The sequence below is a fragment of the Salvia splendens genome, chromosome 11 (genome assembly GCF_004379255.2).
Source record: "Salvia splendens isolate huo1 chromosome 11, SspV2, whole genome shotgun sequence".
In the NCBI taxonomy this organism is placed as follows: domain Eukaryota; kingdom Viridiplantae; phylum Streptophyta; class Magnoliopsida; order Lamiales; family Lamiaceae; genus Salvia; species Salvia splendens.
Window position 1 is genome coordinate 4826247 of NC_056042.1, and position 22957 is coordinate 4849203.

The 22957-nt window shown below is 39.9% G+C and overlaps 3 protein-coding genes and 1 pseudogene across 7 annotated transcripts in view; 3 read left to right on the plus strand and 1 right to left on the minus strand.

The window, feature by feature from the left end:
* Nucleotides 1–22957, plus strand: part of LOC121756375 (peptidyl-prolyl cis-trans isomerase FKBP16-1, chloroplastic-like) — a 542442-nt gene that overhangs the window by 474049 nt on the left and 45436 nt on the right. The gene's annotated exons all lie outside the window — the stretch shown is intronic.
* LOC121756373 lies at nucleotides 2001–3988 on the plus strand (annotated as a pseudogene).
* On the minus strand, nucleotides 10558–12438 carry LOC121756369 (transcription termination factor MTEF1, chloroplastic-like). 4 transcript variants are annotated; one of them, XM_042151902.1, is made up of 2 exons: nucleotides 11471–12438; nucleotides 10558–10864 (listed from the first exon to the last, which is right to left on the minus strand). In XM_042151902.1, exon 1 carries the CDS (start codon nucleotides 12351–12353, stop codon nucleotides 11472–11474), a length of 882 nt encoding a protein of 293 aa, XP_042007836.1. In that variant the 5' UTR covers nucleotides 12354–12438; the 3' UTR covers nucleotides 10558–10864; nucleotide 11471. The 4 variants fall into 4 exon arrangements, with proteins under 4 accessions (XP_042007836.1, XP_042007835.1, XP_042007834.1 ...); XM_042151901.1 differs by lacking the exon at nucleotides 10558–10864 and adding an exon at nucleotides 11162–11261; XM_042151900.1 differs by lacking the exon at nucleotides 10558–10864 and adding an exon at nucleotides 11162–11264.
* Nucleotides 18885–19862, plus strand: LOC121756371 (protein TIC 20-v, chloroplastic-like). The gene has a single exon (XM_042151904.1). The coding sequence runs from the start codon at nucleotides 18900–18902 to the stop codon at nucleotides 19734–19736; it is 837 nt and encodes a 278-aa protein (XP_042007838.1). The 5' UTR covers nucleotides 18885–18899; the 3' UTR covers nucleotides 19737–19862.

Below are 22957 nucleotides of genomic sequence, written 5' to 3' on the forward strand. Positions count from 1 at the left end.
GAGAAAACATCCATCCATCGGGAAAAAGGCAGATCTCCGCTAAAAGAAATAACAAGAAAATTTTCTTCATTGCACTTCTTTTCCCTTCTTAAATTTTCTGTGTATATTATGGTCTAGACCATCTCCAACCATTTACACCAAACTCAAACTCATTTTCGAGTATACGTCACACCAAAAAGTAGTTTTACTCCAACCATTTACATCAAATTCAAAATTTACATCATTTTTGAGTTTTTGTCTTATAAAATTTTTGCAGTAACACCATATTTGGTGTTGTTTCACAAAAAATACAAAAAATGGGTTTGAGTTTGGTATATGGTTAGAAAAGATTTATGCTCCAAAACTCATTTTTGGAGTATGGTTGGAGATGGTCTTAAGGATTTATATTATAGTTCATTTTTGTACACATTTGGTCTTATCAATTAATTGGCATTTGATTTGGTTTCACTGTCATACTTAAAATTTTGAATTGAAGCCAATCCCCAAATCTGGGGAAGATATATTTGTTATTTCTTAAAATTAAATGGGGCAAATACATACCTTATAATGATATAAATGATGTTTTTTTACAATTATATATATTTATAATTTAATACACGGATTACATGTTATAAATATTACTGACCTTGAGGGAATTTTATAATTGGGTTACTTATTATGTACAACAACAATTTTCCCAGATTAATTGTTTACTGATTGTTGCACTAAATTAAAAAAATGTAAAGAATAGTGTGGGCACGGATTTAGAGAAATATAAAAAATAGTGAGTTAAAAATTAATGAAATATGAGGCTCACTTTTATATATTTGTTTTGTAATAGAATGTGAGTAAAGTGAGTTAGTGGAATGTAAGACCTACTCACCATTTATGTTAAAAGTGAAATATGACTCTTATTGCGGGACTGATTGAAATGACAAAATGTAACTCTTACTTTTGGACGGAGGAAGTATAAAAATTCCTCAAATGTATTTAAGTTTTTGTTCAGAAACTTCTGGTGATACATTAATGAGTAAAATGTCAAAATTGGTCCTAAACATATAGTCAAAACACGAAGTTGGTCCAAAATATTCACTTTTTAAAAATTAGCTCCTAAACAAATGAAATCGTTGTCGATTCGGTATTTTTTTATGGAATCGTTAAAATTGGATATCGATAAATCAGGCTTGGATTTTTATGAATTTGTTAAATGAAAAAAATGTCAATATCATTTTTATTGTATTAAATTCAAACTAATTATACTGAACAAAATAATCAATGCTAAGTGTGCATCGAATGGGGTGATGCTCAAATAAGATATGTAACACATCATTTCTCAATTATGGTGGAGTATATGACATGAACTGTAAAAGTGGTACTCCTCCGTCCCATGCTACTCGCATTTTCACTTTGACATGGTAAATTTGAACATGAATAATTAGTATAATTAAATTAAAAATTTAAGTGCAATAAGACAACACTTGATAAAGGAAATACAAACTAACTCTAATATCTTAATTAAATACCATAATTTTTATCTAAAATAGAAATAGTGTAAATAGTTTGGGATAATACGAAAATAGAATGGGCAAGTAGCATGAGACGGGGGTAATACTTTAATATTACAAATTGTAAGATTTGTGCCAATATCCCACGTCAGGTCATTCTTCAAACCTGACTTATCAATATAATATATTTTATCCTTTCTGACACATCGAATTCAAGAATTAGGGTATTGAAACGAAGTTCTTTTATGTGTAATTCAGACTATGCCACGTAGACAAGACCAGCCATGCATGATAAAAAAAATTTCTATATAAGTCGTGAATAAAGAAATTGACACTTTTAAAAGTTTATTTTATTTAAATCCGTTTTAAAATTTCATGAAAAATATCATGTTTAGCCCAAACTATATTTTTTTGAAATGAGTAAAAGGTGATTTAAAATATTTTTAGCCCATTAGCACCAAAAAGCCCAATAGCTTCGTATCAATAAACCAAAAGCCCAAACATATATAGCCGCAACTGAAATTAGGGTTTATACGCTGAACGCAGATCTTCATCAGCTTCCTATCTCAAGCTAAAGCTAGAGCTAAAGCTAGGCTGCGATTCCACCATGGCCGTCGGGTATTTCTCTCATCTCTAATCCTACAACCGCACCGCTCACTCTTTACCTTATAATCTTCGATTGCTGAATTTTTGTTTGATATGATGCAGAAAGAACAAGAGGATTTCAAAGGGAAAGAAGGGAGGCAAGAAGAAGGCGTGAGTTGCTACTTTTTTATAATTTCGATTGTGTTAATTAATTGTTTATCATTGAAGTTTTCAATACCCTGATTTCCCGTACTAAAAAACTAATTCCTGTTGTTTTAGTCTTGATCCATTCGCAAAGAAGGAATGGTATGATATCAAGGCTCCTTCAGTTTTCAGCAACAAGAACGTTGGGAAAACCCTAATTACCCGTACCCAGGGTACCAGGGTACAAATTTTATGGTTTTTCTGCATTTATGATGATTACAATTGTTACCCTATTTTTTCATTTTAATTTTTAACCTTGTAGTCATGAAAATGTATGTGTATTCAGCATTCTATAATTTACTCCTGATCTTTATCAGTGCATTACATATGAGAGAACTAGTGATTAGACACTTTTTTGTCATTACTATACATAGAAAAGCTTTGATCAGTTTCTGGTGAAAATGAACCGCTTGAATAGAAGTTATGGATCCTTCTTTGGTAGAAGTAATTCTTTCTTGTAAAGATGTTATTTGCGCCTAAAATCCAAATTTAGATACTGTGGGATACCCTCACAGGGTTAGGGTCTTTCCCCTGTATTGTTGTTTGTTTGTTAATGGCATTATTGCATCGCATCAGATCGCATCTGAAGGTCTCAAGCACCGTGTGATTGAGGCATCCTTGGCTGATCTTCAAGGTGATGAGGATCACGCCTACAGGAAGATCCGCTTGAGGGTTGAAGACGTTCAGGGAAAGAATGTTCTCACTAACTTCTGGGTATGCATAATTATAACATATTCTTAATTGGGTTTTTCATATGATTACGTTGGTCATCTTAAACCTGTGGTATTCACCTGTCTAATTTGTAGGGTATGGACTTTACCACAGACAAGTTGAGATCACTTGTCAGGAAGAGGCAATCACTAATTGAGGCCCATATTGATGTGAAGACTACTGATGCATACACTTTGAGGATGTTCTGCATTGCCTTCACTAAGAAACGTGTAAACCAGCAGAAGGTTACCTGCTACGCAAAGGCTAGCCAAGTCCGCCAGGTAAATTACCTTATAAAATTTGCTTATACAGTTGACATTTCATTTGTGTTGTGCTTTATGTTATCAATAATTCATATGATGAGCCACCATTAGGTTATCTAGCAACTGTGTTTGTATAAATTTCGCTTGTACCTTTTCAGATTCGGAGGAAGATGCGAGAGATCATGGCTAACCAAGCACAGTCCTGCAGTCTGAAGGAATTGGTTCTAAAGTTCATTCCCGAGTCAATTGGAAAAGAGATTGAAAAGGCTACTTCAAGCATCTATCCCCCTGCAGAATGTGTACATCAGAAAAGTGAAAATCTTGAAAGCACCCAAGTTTGACCTTGGGAAGTTGATGGAGGTAAGCTATGTTTTTCCTATCATGATTTTTCTTAGTTTTGATAATCCCCGAACTAAGTACATGGTTGGTTGAAATGTCTTTGTTGGTTCAATAAAAGCCAATGTCACCTGAATTATTCATGAATGTTTTGTCGTATAGGTTCACGGTGATTACACAGAAGATATTGGATCAAAGTTGGATAGGCCTGCAGAGGAGCCAGTTGCTGAACCAGCTGAGCTTGTTGGTGCCTAGAGATGTCATTGTTTTGTTTGGTTTTATCATGAATTCGATACAAGTTCTTTAAGATATTTTGTTTTTTTTTCCTATTGAAAATCTGTGTTGTAGTTTTTATGGATTCTGAATTTCTGAGCTCTCAATTTCACTTGATTCTCATCTTCTTAATTACTCATTCCTTTTTTTTTGGTGGAGGCATTTTATTTTTTGGTACAGATTAACAAATGAATTTTTAATTTGTTAATTGTGAGAATAAAATAATAAATGTTATGTTAAGTTTGAGAATAAAAACCTAAATTATTCTAATGTGTTGCTATTTTCAAAATAGAAATAAAATTCTATTAACTCGGAGTGGAGGGACTGCTGCTTAATCTGTTCATTGGTAGCTGAATCGAAATCTAAATTTGTTCTTTAGACGAATTGGCCCACCAGCAATATAATACTGAAAAAGTGTAAGAACATTTGCAACAAAGTTGTACTATTAGATATCATTTGGTTAGCATGATTAATTATCATACAATAAGCATGATTAATTATCATGCAATAATCCATGTAGGATTAAGTTGTGAGATTATTTTAATTGGAGGAAGTTGTTATGACTAATTATCCATTTATGATTAAATTATGTTATTCAATATCATCAACCAAGCATAATACTCTCTCCGTTCCAAGGAAGATGGCTCATTTCTTAGGCGGCATGAGATTTTATGCAGCTTTATTTTGTGTTAGTGGAGAAAGTAAAGTAAGACAGAGGGAATAAATTAGAGATAAAAGGTGTTTCCAATTTTATCATCTTAGTTGAGACAATCCAAAAAAGAAAGTGAGTCATCTTTAATGTGACAAAGGGAGTATATGTTTAATCATGAGCTATAATTTTCAAACCAAAACAGTCCCTTATAATACTTTCTACAAATGTATCACTCTATCTTCCAAAAAAATGATTTATTAGGACATCTGCATTGGAGGGCATTGCATAGCGTTGAGGGAGGAGTCGGGCCGTGTATTGCGGTTAGAGGTGCACGAGAGCATGCCACCTACAGGCCAATCACAGGTCATGCGCACAAGCACATTATCGTTGAGTCAATGAGGTATGAGTGTCTCAAACGATTTTATCTGTGGATCATCGAAGCATTAGTACTCAATAAATATTTGAGAAGTCTAGTTGTGCAGATTGCCCAACGATCGATAAATATGCACGAGAGGCATCACGACTTTAACGAAGTTGTTGCTAACAAGAATTTCAAAGATCTTCGCCCGTTTTCGTCAATGACATCAATGTCCTGGACTATTAACCCATCTTCAGTGGATATTTATGCTCGACATTTTTTGCCATGTTGAAGTTCTTCTGGTACGGCCCACGTTCTCGCCCTTCGGTCACAGGCTCGAAGCCCACAACTTCTCATGTGCACAAAGAGAAGACAATGAAGAAATATTTGATTAATGATTTGGGGTAAATGGCCCCTAATTTGCCAAGCTTAATTAATTTTATTTAGTGTTTGGCACAATGGGCTCAACAAATTCAATTAATGAGCTGAAAATATTGTTACATGTTAAGTGAAGCGTGAGAGGGAGATGAGGAAGAAAAGAGTGAGAATGGAGGAATTACATGTCCTACTTTTGTCTAATCCTGCCCACTGAAATTAGACTAAGGCTAAATTAATTTTAGCCCCTTAATACAATCTTACCAAACGCACTTTCGATATACAGTATAATACCATAAATTAGAACAGCAATGGATTTTTGTGATTTTGCCAAGAAAAATGTACTACTTCCTCTTATCCCTTGCTAATCCCCTTGTCATTCATATATTTTCCCTTAGATGTCTTAAAATAAATTAGTATAATACTACAGTATAATACTTTTTCCTCTCTACTTTATTCCTTCTCTTACTTTATTGTCCTCCACTCAACTAACAAAATCTCATTTTGTTAAATCTCATGTTGAAAAGAATTCGGACAGGACAGAGGGGATTAGAATATTGAGAAAGCATGGAAAAGCAGAGTGGAAAGTTGAAATCATTTTCTCACTCCACCCCCAAAAAGTTGAGCAGTCAAACAAAACTGCAAGCACCACAATGCACGTTTTATCGACAACATTAATTAATTAGAAAACGTAAGAAAAGAAGTTTGATATATGGCTAGAATATAAACGGAGCTAAGATAGTATTTAAAAGGTTATCCACTAATGAGTTAGTCACGAAGCCAGCCCGAGTTAGTGTTGTGCGGATAGTAGGGACCTTGAGCAACCTAAAGGGCCTTAACTCGGAGGAGGTGTTGGTCCATCCTTGCATGATGGGGCTCATGTAACCGAGCTGCATATCGCTGCGATGCAGGTGTTTCTTATCTCCCCATAACTTCATGATGAGGCACCTGCTAGTCCATACTGATGCGAGTACCCCTGGTACGGAGGAACTGCACCTTCTCGACTCCACTCATGAACCTCTGCTCTCCGGACATTCATTTCTCCCGGGTAAGATGTTAAGGGTGAGCCGAGAGCCTTGGATCGAACATCCCCAGAGTAAGATGTGTAAGGAGGAGCAGGAGAGCCCATGGATCGAACAGATGCAGCTGGGAGAAGCATAACCCTGGCTGCTTCTCCAATCATATCCACGTTGATGAGGTTGATTCAAATCATGTATCTGTCCGCCACTCATACCATGTTGAGGAAGGTGATGTGTAGCGTATACCTGTCCGCCACTCATATCATGTTGGGGAGGGTGATGTGCGTTGTATGCCTGTCCTTGAGAAGGCGATGTCCGTCGTAAGCCTGTTCAACACGCATACCATGCTGAAGTTCCTCAGCACCGTACTTCTTCAACAATCACTCACTTCCACACTATCTTTTGCTTGAGAGTAAGGCTGGTGTGTTGGGAACTTGCCCTGACTCAACTGCTGCTGACGATGCTCATCCCTTCCAGCTACTTGTCTACTCTGCCAACGGTCACCCCCCGTTCAAAAGGAACCGGTGCAACTTGATGAAGCTCGCCTCTTTCAGAACGAACCTTTGTGTGTTTCACGACCTCAGTTGGATAAGGTTGCAAACGAGTACTCACATCTGGTCACAGATGGCGAGGCACTTTAAGCTTGCCAGAGGATCTGTCCTTCGGAACAAGTTACTTGGTGATCTTTTCTTGTCTTCTCTCCCCCCAACACTATCTGCAGCATGACTTTTACCCACTCCCTTGCTGTGTGGCAAATCATCCTTGTGGCTGATAGTCTTCCTCTCCTTATCCAGGTTTGTAGATGAGCTGTTAATATTGCGTGATAACCATCAATGCGGCTTATAGTTGCCTTCTCCTTCTGCTCCAGGTTTCTAAATGAGATGTTGACTAATTCGTGTGGCAATTAATCCCTGTGGTTGATACTCTCCTCTTCGTCCAGGTCTTTAAGTGTGCTGTTGATATAACCAGGCCAACCTTCGAGTGGCTTACAGTTTCATTGTCCAAGACTTCCCGTGGCATTAGAGCAATCTCCTGGAATTCTGCCCAGGTTGTAGGAGTATCTGAGGTTTATCTTCGCCTCTGCACGAAGAAAGACTTACCATGAAAATACCTGTGCTGAGTAGTGCCGGGTGCGGTAATTGGGATTCGTATCCAATCGACTAGTTCTTTCAAAGCAACGACGTCCGCCGTGACGTCCGCCATTGCGGTGGCACGACGGACGTCCTGATTTTAATTTTAAAAAAACTCTATATATACGGCTCGTTGAACTTCATTTCATTCGCACCACTTGTTTTAACGAGTTTCTCTCTCTACTTTCATTTCTTTTGAAGATAAATGGAGCACCACGATAGTGATTCCCCCGTCACGAACGAGTCACAAACGCTGACTTTTCCCGTTAGAGTTGGGGAAATGCCGGCGGAAGTGCACCGATGTCCGGAATGAAGCTCGGAATGGCTCCAAGATGCCCCAACCCCAAATGGCAGGGATGATGCCCGGGTACTACAATATGTACCCCCCTGGTGTGCAGGGATGGGTGGGATGATGCCTCAAATGCCCGGGATGATGCAGGGCATGCCTGCCTGCCGGTGCGCGGGGGAGGGGGGCAAGCAGGGGTCCCCCAATCACCTGGGGACAATGTCTATCGCCCCTACATGGATTTATTGTCTAGTGATTCCCCCAGAGTACTCCTCTGGAGACTCAGTTCACCGACATTGAGACTTTCTCTTTTAAGGAGTTGGGGCTATCTCCGGTCAGGGAGTTTCCCACTGAGATGCCACCGGTGGCAGGGAGGACGCGGAAGCAAGGGAGAGGGCAGGGCAAGGGCACTATCTCGTCCTCGCGTGCGGGGAACGAGGGTGGGGCGGGGGCCGAGGAGGAGGGGGAGGAAGCCGGCGGGAGAAAGAGGACCATTTGGAGCATAGGGGAGTGCGTCGCGCTGGCGAAGGCCTGGATCAGTGTAGTCGAGGATCCTTACGTCGGGGCTAACCAGCATATCAACAAAATGTGGTTGCGCATTAGCCAAAGCTACCTCCAATTCAAACCACCAGGTGGGAAGCCTCACGATGGAGAGCAATGCCGGAAACAGTATAAGCGGCTGAGGAGGCAGCTCAGCCGATTTTCCGGCATCTACCAAAACAACCTCCGCACGACAACCAGCGGCATGTCCACCGATGATATGAAGCTTCTGTCTCACCAGCACAGTTCCCGACAGTGAATTGGGTTTCGGGAATTCAAATATTGGGAGGTCTATCTTGTGGTGCAGACTTCCACCAGTTTTAGTTCGGGTGTTGAAGCTGGCTGGCCGAAGCGGACGAAGATCAACGCCTTCGGGGAGTACAGCAGCAGTGCCGATTCCCACGAACTCCCTGACGCCGATGCAGAGTTCAAACCCCTCAATCGTCTTCCCGCGGCCGTCGCCCGGTTGGGCAAAAGACCGCGATGCGGATGGCTAGGGGAAGCGCTAGCGGGTCCCCCGAGGTCCAATCGACAGCTCTTTCCCAGATCGATCCCGAGCTCCCCTCACTCGCCTGCATATTGCAACATGAGACCCTGATACCCACCATGGAGAAGTAGTATGCATCGACTGACTTCTTATACAAGTTAATGATGAAGGATGTTATCGACAGTATGCCGCGCGATTTGGGGATGCCATCCCAGCCCGTGAGTGACGCCGGGACCGGCCACGGTACGACGGGACTGGCGGCGGGGACGACGAGGAGTGAGACGGGGGCCGCATTTGTCGAAGCTTGAGGTTGTTTTTTTTAACTATGTATTTTTTGAAATAATTATGTATGTTTTTGTTTTAAATAAAGTGGTTGCATTTTCTCCGTATTCGTGTCGAAATTTTAATTCCGTAAATTGTTTAATTTGGTGAATTTGTGAATTTTTATTATTGTGGATGTCTGTCGGGATGTCCTTGGGGATGTCCGCCATTGTGCAGTGAGATGTCCTTATGACATGGCAGTGCAATGGAATATCCTTATGACGTGGCAGGAGGTGTTTTTGGGAAGTCCGTCGGGATGTCAGTCGGGACATCTGTCCTACTGTGGATGCTCTAAAATTAATATATAAAAGTAGGACCCACATGCCACCAACTTTTTCAACTCACTTTCTATTATATTTTTTAAAACCCGTGCCGGCTCAAATGGCGACGAATTATTAGGGATGGGGGAGTATTTGCATTTGAGCTTTTCCGCTTTTTGTTGATTAGACATCTCCTTTTCGATTCCAAGGTGACACTCTTACCGCGTTGTTACTCGGAGGGTTGGAGCCAACCTAGAGCTTGTCTACCCACTACTACTTATGGAGTATTGATTGTTGAAGCTGTGCTTTTGCACTTTGTCTGGGCCTCTTCTCCTCTAACCTCAAGCGGCGAACCTTTTCTCTAGTCTTGACATAATTAAAGACCTTTTGCTATCCTCTAGGTAAAGAGGGTCGTGGAATATTTGCATCGCTTTAACTCACTTTCATATCCTTTCTCCAAGTTGTTATAGAAGACACAATTTGTTTGGAAGTTGATTCAGTAGGCCTTTTTGGGGTGCCTAGTGTTTCATATTAACAACTCTCATGAAAAGCTTTTGATTTTTATTGATTTCAATGACTGAATCTTCGCTTGCATCAACATATAATTTCAGATTCGCTTGGATTCCTCAGGGGATGTATTGCACTTGTACTTCTAGTCTTTTGTTCAAAATTTAAAGATGTTTTCAAGTCATAGGCAGAATTTGGAGTAGCACCTTAAAATAATGTACTACTTCTACTCTATCGTTTGTATAGAATGAAGCGAACGTTGAATTGTGACCTTGCGCCATTACCTATTTGAGAGTATTTTTTGTTATAATTGAGAGAGATGGAGAGAAAGTGGAGTTTAAATTTGTAAAATGAAGTAGAAAAATAAAGAAGAGGAATAGCAATAAGGTGTAATGGAAGTGTGAGAATGGAGTGTCAGAAAAATGATTTTATAGAAGTGTAGAGAGTAGAGATGGTGTGGTGGATCTTGGACTCTGAATCTTCAAAAAATTTGAATTCATATTGGATCTGGACCCAAATTCAATCCCAGTCCAGCCCACTAATACATTTGTGTTGCATTCTTCCATTCAGTTCCTCCCTGTCTCTTTTACTACTTCACAAGGTTTACATAAAAATAAAAACTCGTGTTGTCGACAGCCAAGGCAACTTTCATAGATTGAATTAGTATGAACTAGGTCAAATGAGATGCATAGTGAGACAACAGCCCAATTATGTCGACAAATCTGAACTTGCAAAAAGATTAACTAGATGACGGGCAACACAACAATGATCATGAAGACTGCTCGATTAACGAAATGATACGTCACAAAATGACAATTATTACAACACTGGCGGTATAGTGTATTAGTATATAGGAAAGATTAAACTAATAATTGTATGAAGCTTAATCATATCAAGCAGCAAATTATACAGCTATAAATCAAGAAAGCAATACTATTAATACCAGGAAGCTAAATGGATCTAAAGAAGATGAAGAGGAAATGGCATGCTCACCTTATTATTGATAATATTCCTTCCTCTTCTACTAGCCTGGCCAATCATATATGAATGCACATAACAGTCTTCCCAACAATCTTTACATGATAAATTGAGTAAGAATCAAAGTATGAACAGATAAAAACTGTCAAATGTGAACTAAAAGCCAGCACAAATTAAGAAAACAACACAAACATCACACATGTCAGTTCATCAAATCAAGAGACCATAAAACGATGATCAAAAGCTTAAAATGGCACAGAACCTGGCCATTCATCTTGCGTTTGATCTTCATCCAGAATCTTGATCCCAGCATTCTTCCATGCAGCCCCTTATCCGTTTTTATATCTATATGTAACGCATCAGCCCAAAATCCCCCTTTGAATCGTTCTTTCGCCTAGCTAATACGGATTTTATGCACATCCCAATATCCCATCCATATCCTTCCCTCTCTTCATAATACTACAAGGTAACTTTATAGGATTCTTGATCTTTCTTCTAGCAAGAACAAATTTCAAAAACAAACAAACTAATTTCCCCTTCAAGACACGAAAATGCCATGAAGCTCGTTGAATAATAGAAGCACAGAGATAAATAGGCCAAAAATGGATTTACACAGATGAAGGATTTACAGTGGCAATAATATATATGTAAGTACTTACATAGATGAAAGAAGAAGACAATACTACTTTATATATTATCACCTCATTTCCTCATCAACAGTTCCCTGAATTCTTCATCAGTGGCTTTGAGCATCAGCGGCAGTCCAACCTTCACTCCACTACGTACAACCTCCATATGTCGCGGCTTGATCCTATTCTCCAAACTAAACGCAAAATACTGCGGAAACTCCTTCAATTCCCCCAATTCCCCCTTCATCTCCCCGGTAAAATACTCCAATTTCGGCTTGAAATTGTTCTCAATGCTGAAGGTAAACAGCGCCGGACATCTCAGAACCATCTTCACCGCGTCGCTCTTCGAGAATCCCAAGCTCACGAAGTAATTCAGCTTGGGGATCAGCGTGTTCTCCACGCTCGACACCAGCAGGATCGGGTCCTGATAAGCCAGCGCGTGCAGATCCGTGAACCCTAACCGCTGGAGGTAAAGCAGAGCCGGCTTCAATTGATCCCTGACGCTGGAGATGAGGAGCCTGGGGCATTTATTGATGACTCTCCTGAAATTGAGATCGGAGACGCGGAGGTCGTGGGAGAGGAAATGGAAGACGGGAGCGAGACCGGATTTGATGTCGGAGGTGAGGACGGTGGGGCACATGCCGAAGATTCTGCCGAGGTCCTTGAGGTGGATGCCCTTGGACTGGAGGAAGGTGACGATGTCGTGGATGGCGTGGAGGGAGGCGGTGTGGAGGGCGGGGTTGACGGCGAGGGCGCGGCCGGAGTCGACGCCCATGATCTCGAGGCAGAGGATTTTCTCCTTGAATTGGAAGGAGATGTTGGAGTGGGTGGTCTCGTAGAGGGGGTGTTTTTGGAGGGTGGTTTTGGGTTTGGCGCTTCGTAGCAGGAGGTTTTGTTGCTCCGGATTGGGGGAGATGCACATGGAGGTCCGGCATGATGTCGCCGCTGGTAACATGGCGGCGAGGTTGGTGGAAATGGAGTTTGAGGGAAGTGAGGGTGTGAAGGTGAAGTTTTTTTTTTTTTTTTTTTCTTTCTTCTTCTTGCTCGGAGATAAATGACTTAACTGGATTTGGTTTTTCTCTGATCATACACGGACTGTGACGTGGCAATTTGGTGTGTGTTGATTGGCTCATAATGGATTTCAGCAGATTGGGTGTGTGTTGCTCAGCCGACCGATATTTACAAGATCATCTATGGTACAGTATATTACTTCATTTATAACAAAAAAAAAAAAATGTATGTATATGATTTAGATCATTGATGTGTACTAGATGTGATCTTTCTGATAGGCGACTAATATAAGACTGAAATTCTATACTAGTCTAATCTCTTGTAAAAGGGTCTCACAAAGTTTTTTCTCCCTAAAATGGATGGTTTTCTCTTATTTCTCCTCTTCGGATTGAATTCAAATTGTTAGCTTAATATTGAAACCATATTTGATGACTTCGAAATGAAGATTTCCATCGCTTCAGTTGATCATTAAACTGTGAAAGAGGATACATTGGCTCGCCAAACAACTCATGAGTGGATTCAAATTGTCACCAAACTAACTCTTACCATATATTTCTGGAGTAATGTTATTCTTGATATTTTATTCGTCCTAAAAAATATACTCACTCCATCACACTCTAAATGGAACATTTCTAATTCAACATGAAATTTTATGTAGTGTTGTTTCGTTGAGTTAAGATATTTTGGCACGAGGATTAAGAAATTGTTTTAAAAAAATAGGAAAATTAAAGAGAGAGTAAAGTAAAAGTGATTAGATATTTTTTTTGTTAAAAGGCAAATGACTCAATTTATTTATGGTATCCAAAAAGAAATATGATTCGACTTAGTTATAAAATCCCAAAAAAATATGATTTAAGTTAGTTAGGAAGGGGGAGTATAGGTTTCATAGCTAATTTCAAAGCCAACATATCACTATACAAAATTTAAAAGGCTTCCTTTTAATGAAAAGCGAATATGGGCCAAGCCATAAATAAGACCAGTATTTGTGCATTTTAAGTATCGCAAGATAGCCCAATAAAGGGCCCATAATTATCTTCCCTGAAATATCACAACTCAGAGAGATATCTGTGATCCTGAAATCTCCTCTCTCTCTCTCTAGATATGGTGGCCATGACCATGAGTTACCTTGTGGTCTCTCCCTCCACCACCACCACCACCACCACCACCACCACCACCACCACCACCACACCCAATACCAGAGCTCTTTGAAAAGAGTGACATGATACTGAGATTGTGAAAGCAAATGTTGACATAACTAAAAATAGAATGAGAGTTCAAAGCTGCTATTTCATTTCATGATTGATATTGAATACAAGCAGCTATATATACTAGAGTATCGAACAATCTAGATCTCTCAAACAATTCTGATTACACACCAACTAATCACACTTGAGAATCTAATCCTAACAAACTGCCGTGCTCCTCATTCCTTGTAGCAACACGTCCTTGAACGTACGGGAGTGGTCCCATGCTTTATAAGCAACAGCTGGACATGATGGTGGTGATCCAATGCTCACACCATGAGCTTCAATACGTGCATCTTTCTTTCCAGCCAAACTCCCTTCTCGGCTCATAACCGAACTCGGACGAACTACAGAGTGCGGAGCCGAGGACGAGCTCGGACGAACTGCAGAGTGCGGAGCCGAGGACGAACTCGGACGAACTGCCGAACTCGGAGCCGAGGACGAACTCGGACGAACTGCAGAGTGCGGAGCCGAGGACGAACTCGGACGTTCTTTTATTTCTTCAATCTCAACACTTCTAACATCCCCCCTCAACCTGAGTGAGGCTAAAGAAACTAACCCGAGCTTGTTTCTGAGCTTCATGAAAGGTTGTTGACTTAGAGGTTTGGTGAAGATGTCAGCCACTTGCTCATGAGTGGGGACATGTCGGAGGTCAAGATCCTTATTCAAAACCTTGTCTCTGACGAAGTGGATGTCAAGTTCAATGTGCTTGGTCCTCGCATGCAACACAGGATTAGACGCTAAAGCTATAGCACTGAGGTTGTCCACCCATATCACAGGAGCAGCCTTGAGAGATAGTTTCAGTTCAGTGAGTGTTGAATTGAGCCAAGCAACTTCAGCAGCAGCGTGAGCTAAACTCCTGTACTCAGCCTCCGTACTGGAACGAGCAACCACCGTTTGTTTCTTAACACACCACGAGATCAGAGTTCTTCCAAAATAAGTGCAGAATCCAGTGGTTGATCTCCTATCATCAAGATCTGATGCCCAGTCAGAATCAGAGAAGGCAGATAGAATACCATTTGAGGCTTGAATCTGAATTCCATAATCTAGAGTGCCTGAAAGGTATCTCAATATTCGTTTTACAGCTCTCCAGTGAGGATCAAGAGGTGAAGACATATATTGACTGACTTTGTTAACAGCGTAGTTAATGTCTGGCCGTGTGATTGCAGCATATTGGAGAGCTCCCACGATACTTCTATAAAGCTTGGCATTGGGAACTGGTGTACCAATAGTCTTGCTGAGCTCACAAGTAGAAACCATGGGTGTAGGACAACCTTTAGCTCCAGTCATGTTGGCCTTTTTCAGAAGATCTCTGATATAGGCCGATTGGCAAAGATGCAGACCATGTGTAGTTTTAACAACCTCTACACCTAGAAAAAGGTTTACCTCTCCAAGATCCTTAAGAGAAAAATGAGTATTAAGCTGAGAAATGATGTCTTTAATAGCAATAGGACAATTTCCTGTAACAAGCATATCATCAACATAAATCAATAGATAGATGACCTCTGATCCTGACTTCTTGATGAACATAGAAGCATCTGCTCTAGATTGAGCAAAACCAAGAGACAAAAGCACTGAGTGGATAGTGTAGAACCAAGCTCTGGAAGCTTGTTTCAGACCATAAATAGCCTTGTTCAGTTTGCAAACCATGTGTGGACCACCTTGTTCAAAACCTAGAGGCTGCTTCATGTAGATGTCCTCTTTCAATTCTCCATTAAGAAAAGCATTGTTCACATCCAGGTGAGTAATATCCCAACCATAACTCACAGCAATAGTGAGAATCAGTCTGATAGTAGCAGGCTTCACAACAGGGCTAAAGGTCTCATTGAAATCAAAACCAGGCTGTTGTGAGAAGCCTTGTGCAACAAGCCTTGCCTTGTGCCTTGCAATCTCTCCAGATAGGTGGAGCTTTAACTTAAAAATCCAAGTGCACCCAACAAGATTTTTTCCAGGAGGTAAGGTGGTCAAAAACCATGTCTTGTTCTTAAGCAAAGCCATAAATTCTGCTTGCATAGCAGCCTTCCAAGCTGGGATGAGAAGTGCTTCTGAAGCTGATGTGGGAGTGTAATGTGAAGGAACAAGAAGATTGTAAAGTTTAGGCTTAAAAATACCTGCCTTGGATCTTGTAGTCATATGATGTCTGTTAGGAACATCTCCATCATCAACTTGAACAATAGGATCTGCAGCAACTGGCTGAGCTGCAGAATGTGATTCAGAGGCAGAGTAAGAGTCTTGAACATTCTCATCATGGAGAATTTCAGGTGCTGAATGAGATGGAGACTCAGCATTATCTGAAAAAGCCACTGGAGCTGAAGATGCAGGGGGAGTAGCCTGCTGATCCTCCACAGTAGTAGGAACCAGAAAATATGGAATAGTAGTGCCACTATCTGAGGCATCAGTGGGAAAGATTGATGAATAAGGAAATACTTTCTCATCAAACACAACATCTCTAGAGATAATCACTCTCCCATCAGGAAGAAGAGCCTTGTATCCCTTGTGAATTCCACTATAACCCAGAAAAATGGACCTCATAGACCTGTTTTCCAGTTTATGGTTATTGTATGGCTTAATCAAGGGATAGCACAAGCATCCAAAAACTCTCAATGCAGAATAATCAGGCTTCTTGGAGTGAAGCTTCTCAAAGGGTGAGATCTCACCAATCACCTTAGATGGCATTCTATTGATCAGGAAAACTGCTGAAACAAAAGCATCATCCCAAAAATAAATTGGAAGTGAAGCTTGTGTTAGTAGGGTGAGTCCTGTTTCAACAATGTGTCTGTGTTTTCTTTCTGCTAAACCGTTTTGCTGAGGGGTGTAAGGACAAGAGACCCTGTGAGCTATACCATTCTGCTTAAGAAAAGAAGTCAAGCCTTGATACTCTCCACCCCAATCAGATTGTAAGCATTTAACTCTAGTTCCCAGAAGGTTTTCTGATGATGATTTGAAAAGTTTGAAAACATCTATAACAGCACTTTTAGCCTTTAACAGATATATCCAAGTAAAACGTGTACAGTGGTCAACAAAAGAGACATAATACTTGTATCCATTCCTTGAAGTAACTGGGGATGGACCCCAGAGATCAGAGTGCACAAGTTCTAGAGGAAGGTGAACAACAGATTCAGAGGCAGTGTATGGAAGTCTATGAGCTTTGGAAACACAACAGGAATGGCACAACTGTTTTTCATTGATAGAATTAATAGGAAAATTACAGCCCTTGAGGACACTTTTAACAACATCTAAAGTAGGGTGTCCTAATCTATTGTGCCACAAGGTTAGTTCAAGATTAATATCATGATTCGCACTAGCACTATGAGTTGAAATGGCCGAGCTGACTGAGTAAACAGCTGGTTTGCCTTGATTGAATGAAGCTGGAAATGAAATGGTGGAGCTAGAGCCTCTCTTGATTGGTGAATGGTCAACAAGGAAGTGGTACAAACCTTGATCAAAAACCCCCTTGAGTACGGTTTCCCGGGTTCCCAGGTCCTTAACAAAACAGAGGTTAGGATGAAACTCAAAGAATACAGAATTATCTCTAGCAAACTTAGACACACTAAGAAGATTCTTGGTAATGCTAGGAACATGCAAGAGATTTTTAAGCATCAATTTTCTGGAAAAACTACAATGAGGCTTTAACTCTGATTCACCAATATTAGATATATGCACTGCTGAGCCATTTCCAAGTAAGAGCTTCTTACCTCCAGTATATTCTGAGCTGGTGTTAAGATTGCTCAGATCACCAGACACATGGTGAGTAGCCCCTGAGTCCGGGTACCAACTTGTTGAAGCTCCAGATTCAAAACCAAACTCTGATGCTGCAGCTGAATTCACTGATGAAGAAGGCCTTGTTGTGGCTGTCTGAACCAGATGAGCCGAGGGGTTAAAGTACCCTTGTTGTTGCTGATTCTGAGCATTTGCTCTAAAATGAGGCTGTGACAGTGGAGGAGAGTAATTTTGCTCAAATCGGTGCCAACATTTTGCAGCAGTGTGACCCGGCTTATCACACAATTGGCAGACCACCTTGTTGTTGTTGCTTCTTCCAAAACCTCTTCCTCCTCTACCTCCCCTCTGATTTCTCGAGCCACCTCTGCCATTTCCCGAATTGAAATTGGAGTTGTAATCTCTTTTCTGATTTGTCTGCTGCATCAGGTTTAGGACAGGTTGCGACCCTTCTGAGCTGGATGTGTGAGATCTTGTTGTCTCCATCCTGGACTCGAAGGTGAGCAAGAAGGCAGTGGCATCTCCTAGGCTCCATGAATCAGACCTTGAGCTTATAGCACACACAGCAGGATCATACTCTTGCCCAAGACCTCCAAGAATATGCATGACTTGCTCATCCTCTGATACTTTGCATCCTACAGATCCCAAAAGATCGAAATAATTTCTCATTTTCCCAATATAGTCACTCATGGTGAGAGAGTCTTTCTTCTGGTTTTGCATCATCTGCCTATACTGCATTATTTTTGCAGTGGATCTACTCGCAAAGTTGGTTTCGAGGGCACTCCAGATGTCCCTCGCCGATCTCAGTCCTACAACTAGACCGAGTGCTCCCTCTGATAGGGAAGAAAGAAGCCAAGCAGCCACTCTTCTATCTTGCCTTTGCCAAGCAACGAATTCTTCATTTGCAGTGATGGATCCTCCTTCTCCCTCTGCAATAAATATTGTCTGAGGTGGAGGTTGCTTTTCACCATTTAGATAACCTTCTAGGCCATAGCCATAAGCTGTGACATCCACCTGCTGTTGCCACATCAAGAAGTTGGCATCAGTCAATTTTACAGAAATTGGTGGAAGCTGGGCATAAATGGGCTGAGTCCCTTGACTCTGGACAGCCCCTCCAATCGTTGAGTTGGAGCTTGCCATTTGCAGAAAACAAACAAAAGAAGAGAAAGAAAATCAGTATAGAGACAAGATCAAAAAGACCTTGCTCTGATACCATGAAAAGAGTGACATGATACTGAGATTGTGAAAGCAAATGTTGACATAACTAAAAATAGAATGAGAGTTCAAAGCTGCTATTTCATTTCATGATTGATATTGAATACAAGCAGCTATATATACTAGAGTATCGAACAATCTAGATCTCTCAAACAATTCTGATTACACACCAACTAATCACACTTGAGAATCTAATCCTAACAAACTGCCGTGCTCCTCATTCCTTGTAGCAACACGTCCTTGAACGTACGGGAGTGGTCCCATGCTTTATAAGCAACAGCTGGACATGATGGTGGTGATCCAATGCTCACACCATGAGCTTCAATACGTGCATCTTTCTTTCCAGCCAAACTCCCTTCTCGGCTCATAACCGAACTCGGACGAACTACAGAGTGCGGAGCCGAGGACGAGCTCGGACGAACTGCAGAGTGCGGAGCCGAGGACGAACTCGGACGAACTGCCGAACTCGGAGCCGAGGACGAACTCGGACGAACTGCAGAGTGCGGAGCCGAGGACGAACTCGGACGTTCTTTTATTTCTTCAATCTCAACACTTCTAACACTCTTTCCTCTTCATTTCGGAAACTCACGCTCACGAGTCCTCCATCGCCTCTCCTCCACACCCATACCCTGCCCTCGCGAATCCCCAAACCGTCCAAATTCGCCGCCCAATCCAAGGGCAACGACTCCGCCGACGCGCCGGACCGCCTCATCTCCGCCATGGTCTACTTCTACCCCTTCTTCGACGGCGTCCAGTACGGCAAATACATCCTCACGCAGTTCACCCCCTTCCAGGCCCTGATCCAGCCGCTCGTCCCCGCGATTCGAGTCTTCAAGAGCTTCCCCTTCAACGGATTCCTCGTCTTCCTCACGCTCTATTTCGTCGTCGTGAGGAATCAGAACTTCAGCAGGTACGTCAGGTTCAACACTATGCAGGCTATTGTTCTCGATGTGCTGCTGATTTTCCCTGACTTGCTGGAGCGGACGTTCAATCCGAGGGACGGCGTTGGATTGGATGTGTTGATGAGTTTGGATAGCACCGTGTTTTTGTTCCTGTTGGTTTCGTTGATCTACGGCTCCTCTGCTTGCTTGCTCGGAAACCTTCCTAGATTGCCGATCGTTGCTGAGGCTGCCGATAGGCAGGTATTGTGAATTGCACCTCATTCTTATGCATTTAGCTTTCACCATTTTAGCTGATGATTGAAAAATAGCGATTTCTGTAATTTGTAATAATTGTGATGATTTTAGCTGGAGAAATATAAGTTGAGATTTTCGGAATTTGCCTGCCTCTTCCCCTGCTTTGAACTATGTGCGAGTATGATTTAGGGTTTGTAGCCTTTAACACTGCAATTTTTAGGTGGTGGATTGGTCCTTGATTGTGCTTGAAGAGGTAGGTAGTGGTATGAATGTAGCTGCAATCTTGATCATTCATTATAGTGTGATTAGATAGAACTCAGATTCAATCGACTCTTTCTTCTTTAACATTTGGTAGCTATGCTTGGTTACTGATTGCCTTTCAGTAATGTTGCCAGCAGCTCTACGGTCTTGATCATTCAATCCTAGTAGTAGGTTTTCAAAATCAATTATGTAGAAGCCTTAAATCGTTTCCAACCAAATATCATCCATCTCTATATCGACCTTACTTCCATCACCTCTAGATTTTCCATGATGCACGAAAAAGGCCATTTGTCCTTCTGCAAAATACTAGGAGTAGTATATGTTGACATTTTTTAAATTTGGCTGGCCACTTCCCCTGCTTTTAGCTCTGTATGATATAGGTTTGTAGCTTAAACTGTGCAGTTTGTAGGCGGTGGATTGGTTGAAAATTGAAATTATGTTCATCTTTAGAGACGAACTAGGTTACTGCTAAGAGGCCTTGATTGGCTGATATAATAGTCGTTGGGCCCAAGTCCATGGCGACTCTTTCGGCCGTGTGCCTCTTGCCTAGAATTTTGGCCCATTAAGAGAAGGGCTTGATTCTGACGCATCACTGTTCTTGTTTGAATGCAATTCGAATGGATATAATTCTAGATACAACAAATGTATAAAAAATAAATAATTGTTGTCATTAAATAATAGCTCGACTTATCCTAGCAAAAATGTGTGTGTGCCTATGCCATTAATTTCATAGTACCTATAAAAATCACTAAACTATTCAATTTTATTAGATGTCAAACTTTCTTTTTGTCGTAACTAAAATTGCTTATTTTTCCTTTTAAAAAACATCCCTCTCTTCTCTGTTTGTGAAAATATTTAACTATTTCTTTTTTACTTTAATACTACTACTGCTGAATAACTCTACTTAATATCGTGTATATTTTTTAGAATGTTGTGATCTTGAATGCGACGGAGATAACGATTTAACAAATGCATATGATTTTTATCTTTATCAAATAGGCCTTCATTTTCATCTGTTCATAAAATTTGATTCTTATGCTGGTGTCGTTTTGTTTCATAAAATTCATTGAAAAATCTGATCACACTTCTAGACGCATCATGATAAAACGTGTGAATTTGTTGGTGACTAGAAAACATGGTTTAAATTTTAATACTAGTATTTGCTGTGATTTTCTATAGATATGATGAAAGAACATAATTATTTTTACTAGGTTTTTTTTAATGTCAATTATACTTCGTATATATTTATTTCATATTAGCAATAAAAAAAATTATAAATTTATCATTCATGTAATAAAATGAAAAAAAAATAACTTGGAATTTAAAGAGTTGTTTACCTTAGATCCAAATAAATAGAACTCTTGTAATAAATAGATTTGCTGTGATCATTCATACTCTTATTTTATTCGAATAATATTATTGAATTTTTATATTTGTTTAAATTGATATACAAAGTCTATAAAATATAAAATTATTATTATCTTAAAATCTCAAGCTCAAAAGTTGTAATAATATAATTATACCAATACAAATTTGTTGTGTGTATACAAAGTAGTAGTAGATATAGAACAATAGTAGTAGTACATTAGTAAATTTTTGTAGTAGGAGTATAAATTAAAGCATATAAATATTGATGATGTGTCGGTGGAAGAATCTAAATCTAGAATTCTTGATATTGATATGCGGTGCACAAACAGCTGGCGAACTTTCTGTAAACCCACTACCGATTTCACACTTTTCAAACCACGAAATTCTATATTTATATTCTAACAGGGAGTGTGATTTCTGAAAACATAAAACAATTCAACCAAAGGCGTTGCCTTGGCGCCCCCGCACTCCGGCCCGACATCATATAAGGGGTTCTATCAGAGTACGCAGTAACCCGTTAAGGGGAGGTCTTAACCCACTGATTGCCAAAAGTCCATCTCCCAAGGCCTCACACTTGTGCCTGAGAGATGGAAGCTACTACACGACAGCAGTGAGATTCGAATCCAGACTCATTGCAGTAAGATCTGCCTCTCCGTTGCCAACTGCGCTACGTCCATGCGGACACAATTCAACCATGCATATAAAGAAAGAGACAATAAAAGTATAAATTAAGCCATTTAATATAAATATACCAAACGAATCTAATTATTTTATGTTGGAAAATCGTATGATAAAATAATCAAAGATGTAGCTTTAATTATCTTTTCTTGTGCCTAAGCATTTATTTTGAGAAACTATATGATGCACCATGATTGAATAGATGATCGTGGCTCCAATCGGATTTTTTCTATGAGATATAAATAGTTTCTCAAAAATGAAATATGATTACACTTAATTAAATATTGTAAATCGAAAAAGCATTCATAAAAACATTTATTTTCCACATTCTGTTGAGTTGTTTCTTAGTCATTGATCTATCTGTCGACCATCACAAACGAGAAAATTCAAAATTTGAGTTGGAATATTTGTCTTTATCTAATCTTAGAAAGCATATTCTATAAATTCATTTATACAGGTATGAACTCTCACAATTAATGAATAATTATAAAACATATTCAACCAAACCATAAAAGTGTTTGAAAAAGTTATTTTTGTGTAAAATAAAAATTAAAGTGGAGTGGCGTGAAAGGATCTAACACAAACGCCGAAAAGTAATTTAAGTTTGTGGTTGAAACTGAAATTTATTTTATTGTAGATGTTTTGGCTGAAATGAAAAACTATTGATATATAAGAGAAAAATGAATTGCTGCTTAAAATGAACTGATTTTCAGAGTATTATTGCGAATTTGCGATGCCCTTTCTGTCAATTTTTTAAATAACTTACTACTTGTATTTTGTAAAAGAAAAAATAATTGAGAAATCTGTTCGACACCCATTATTTCTATAAACGTCATTCATGATCAAGTCCTAATAATAGAATAGAGTAGTTAATAAAATGATTATGTCCTCTAAATCATTAATCCTCGTGGAAAATTATCTTGAATGAG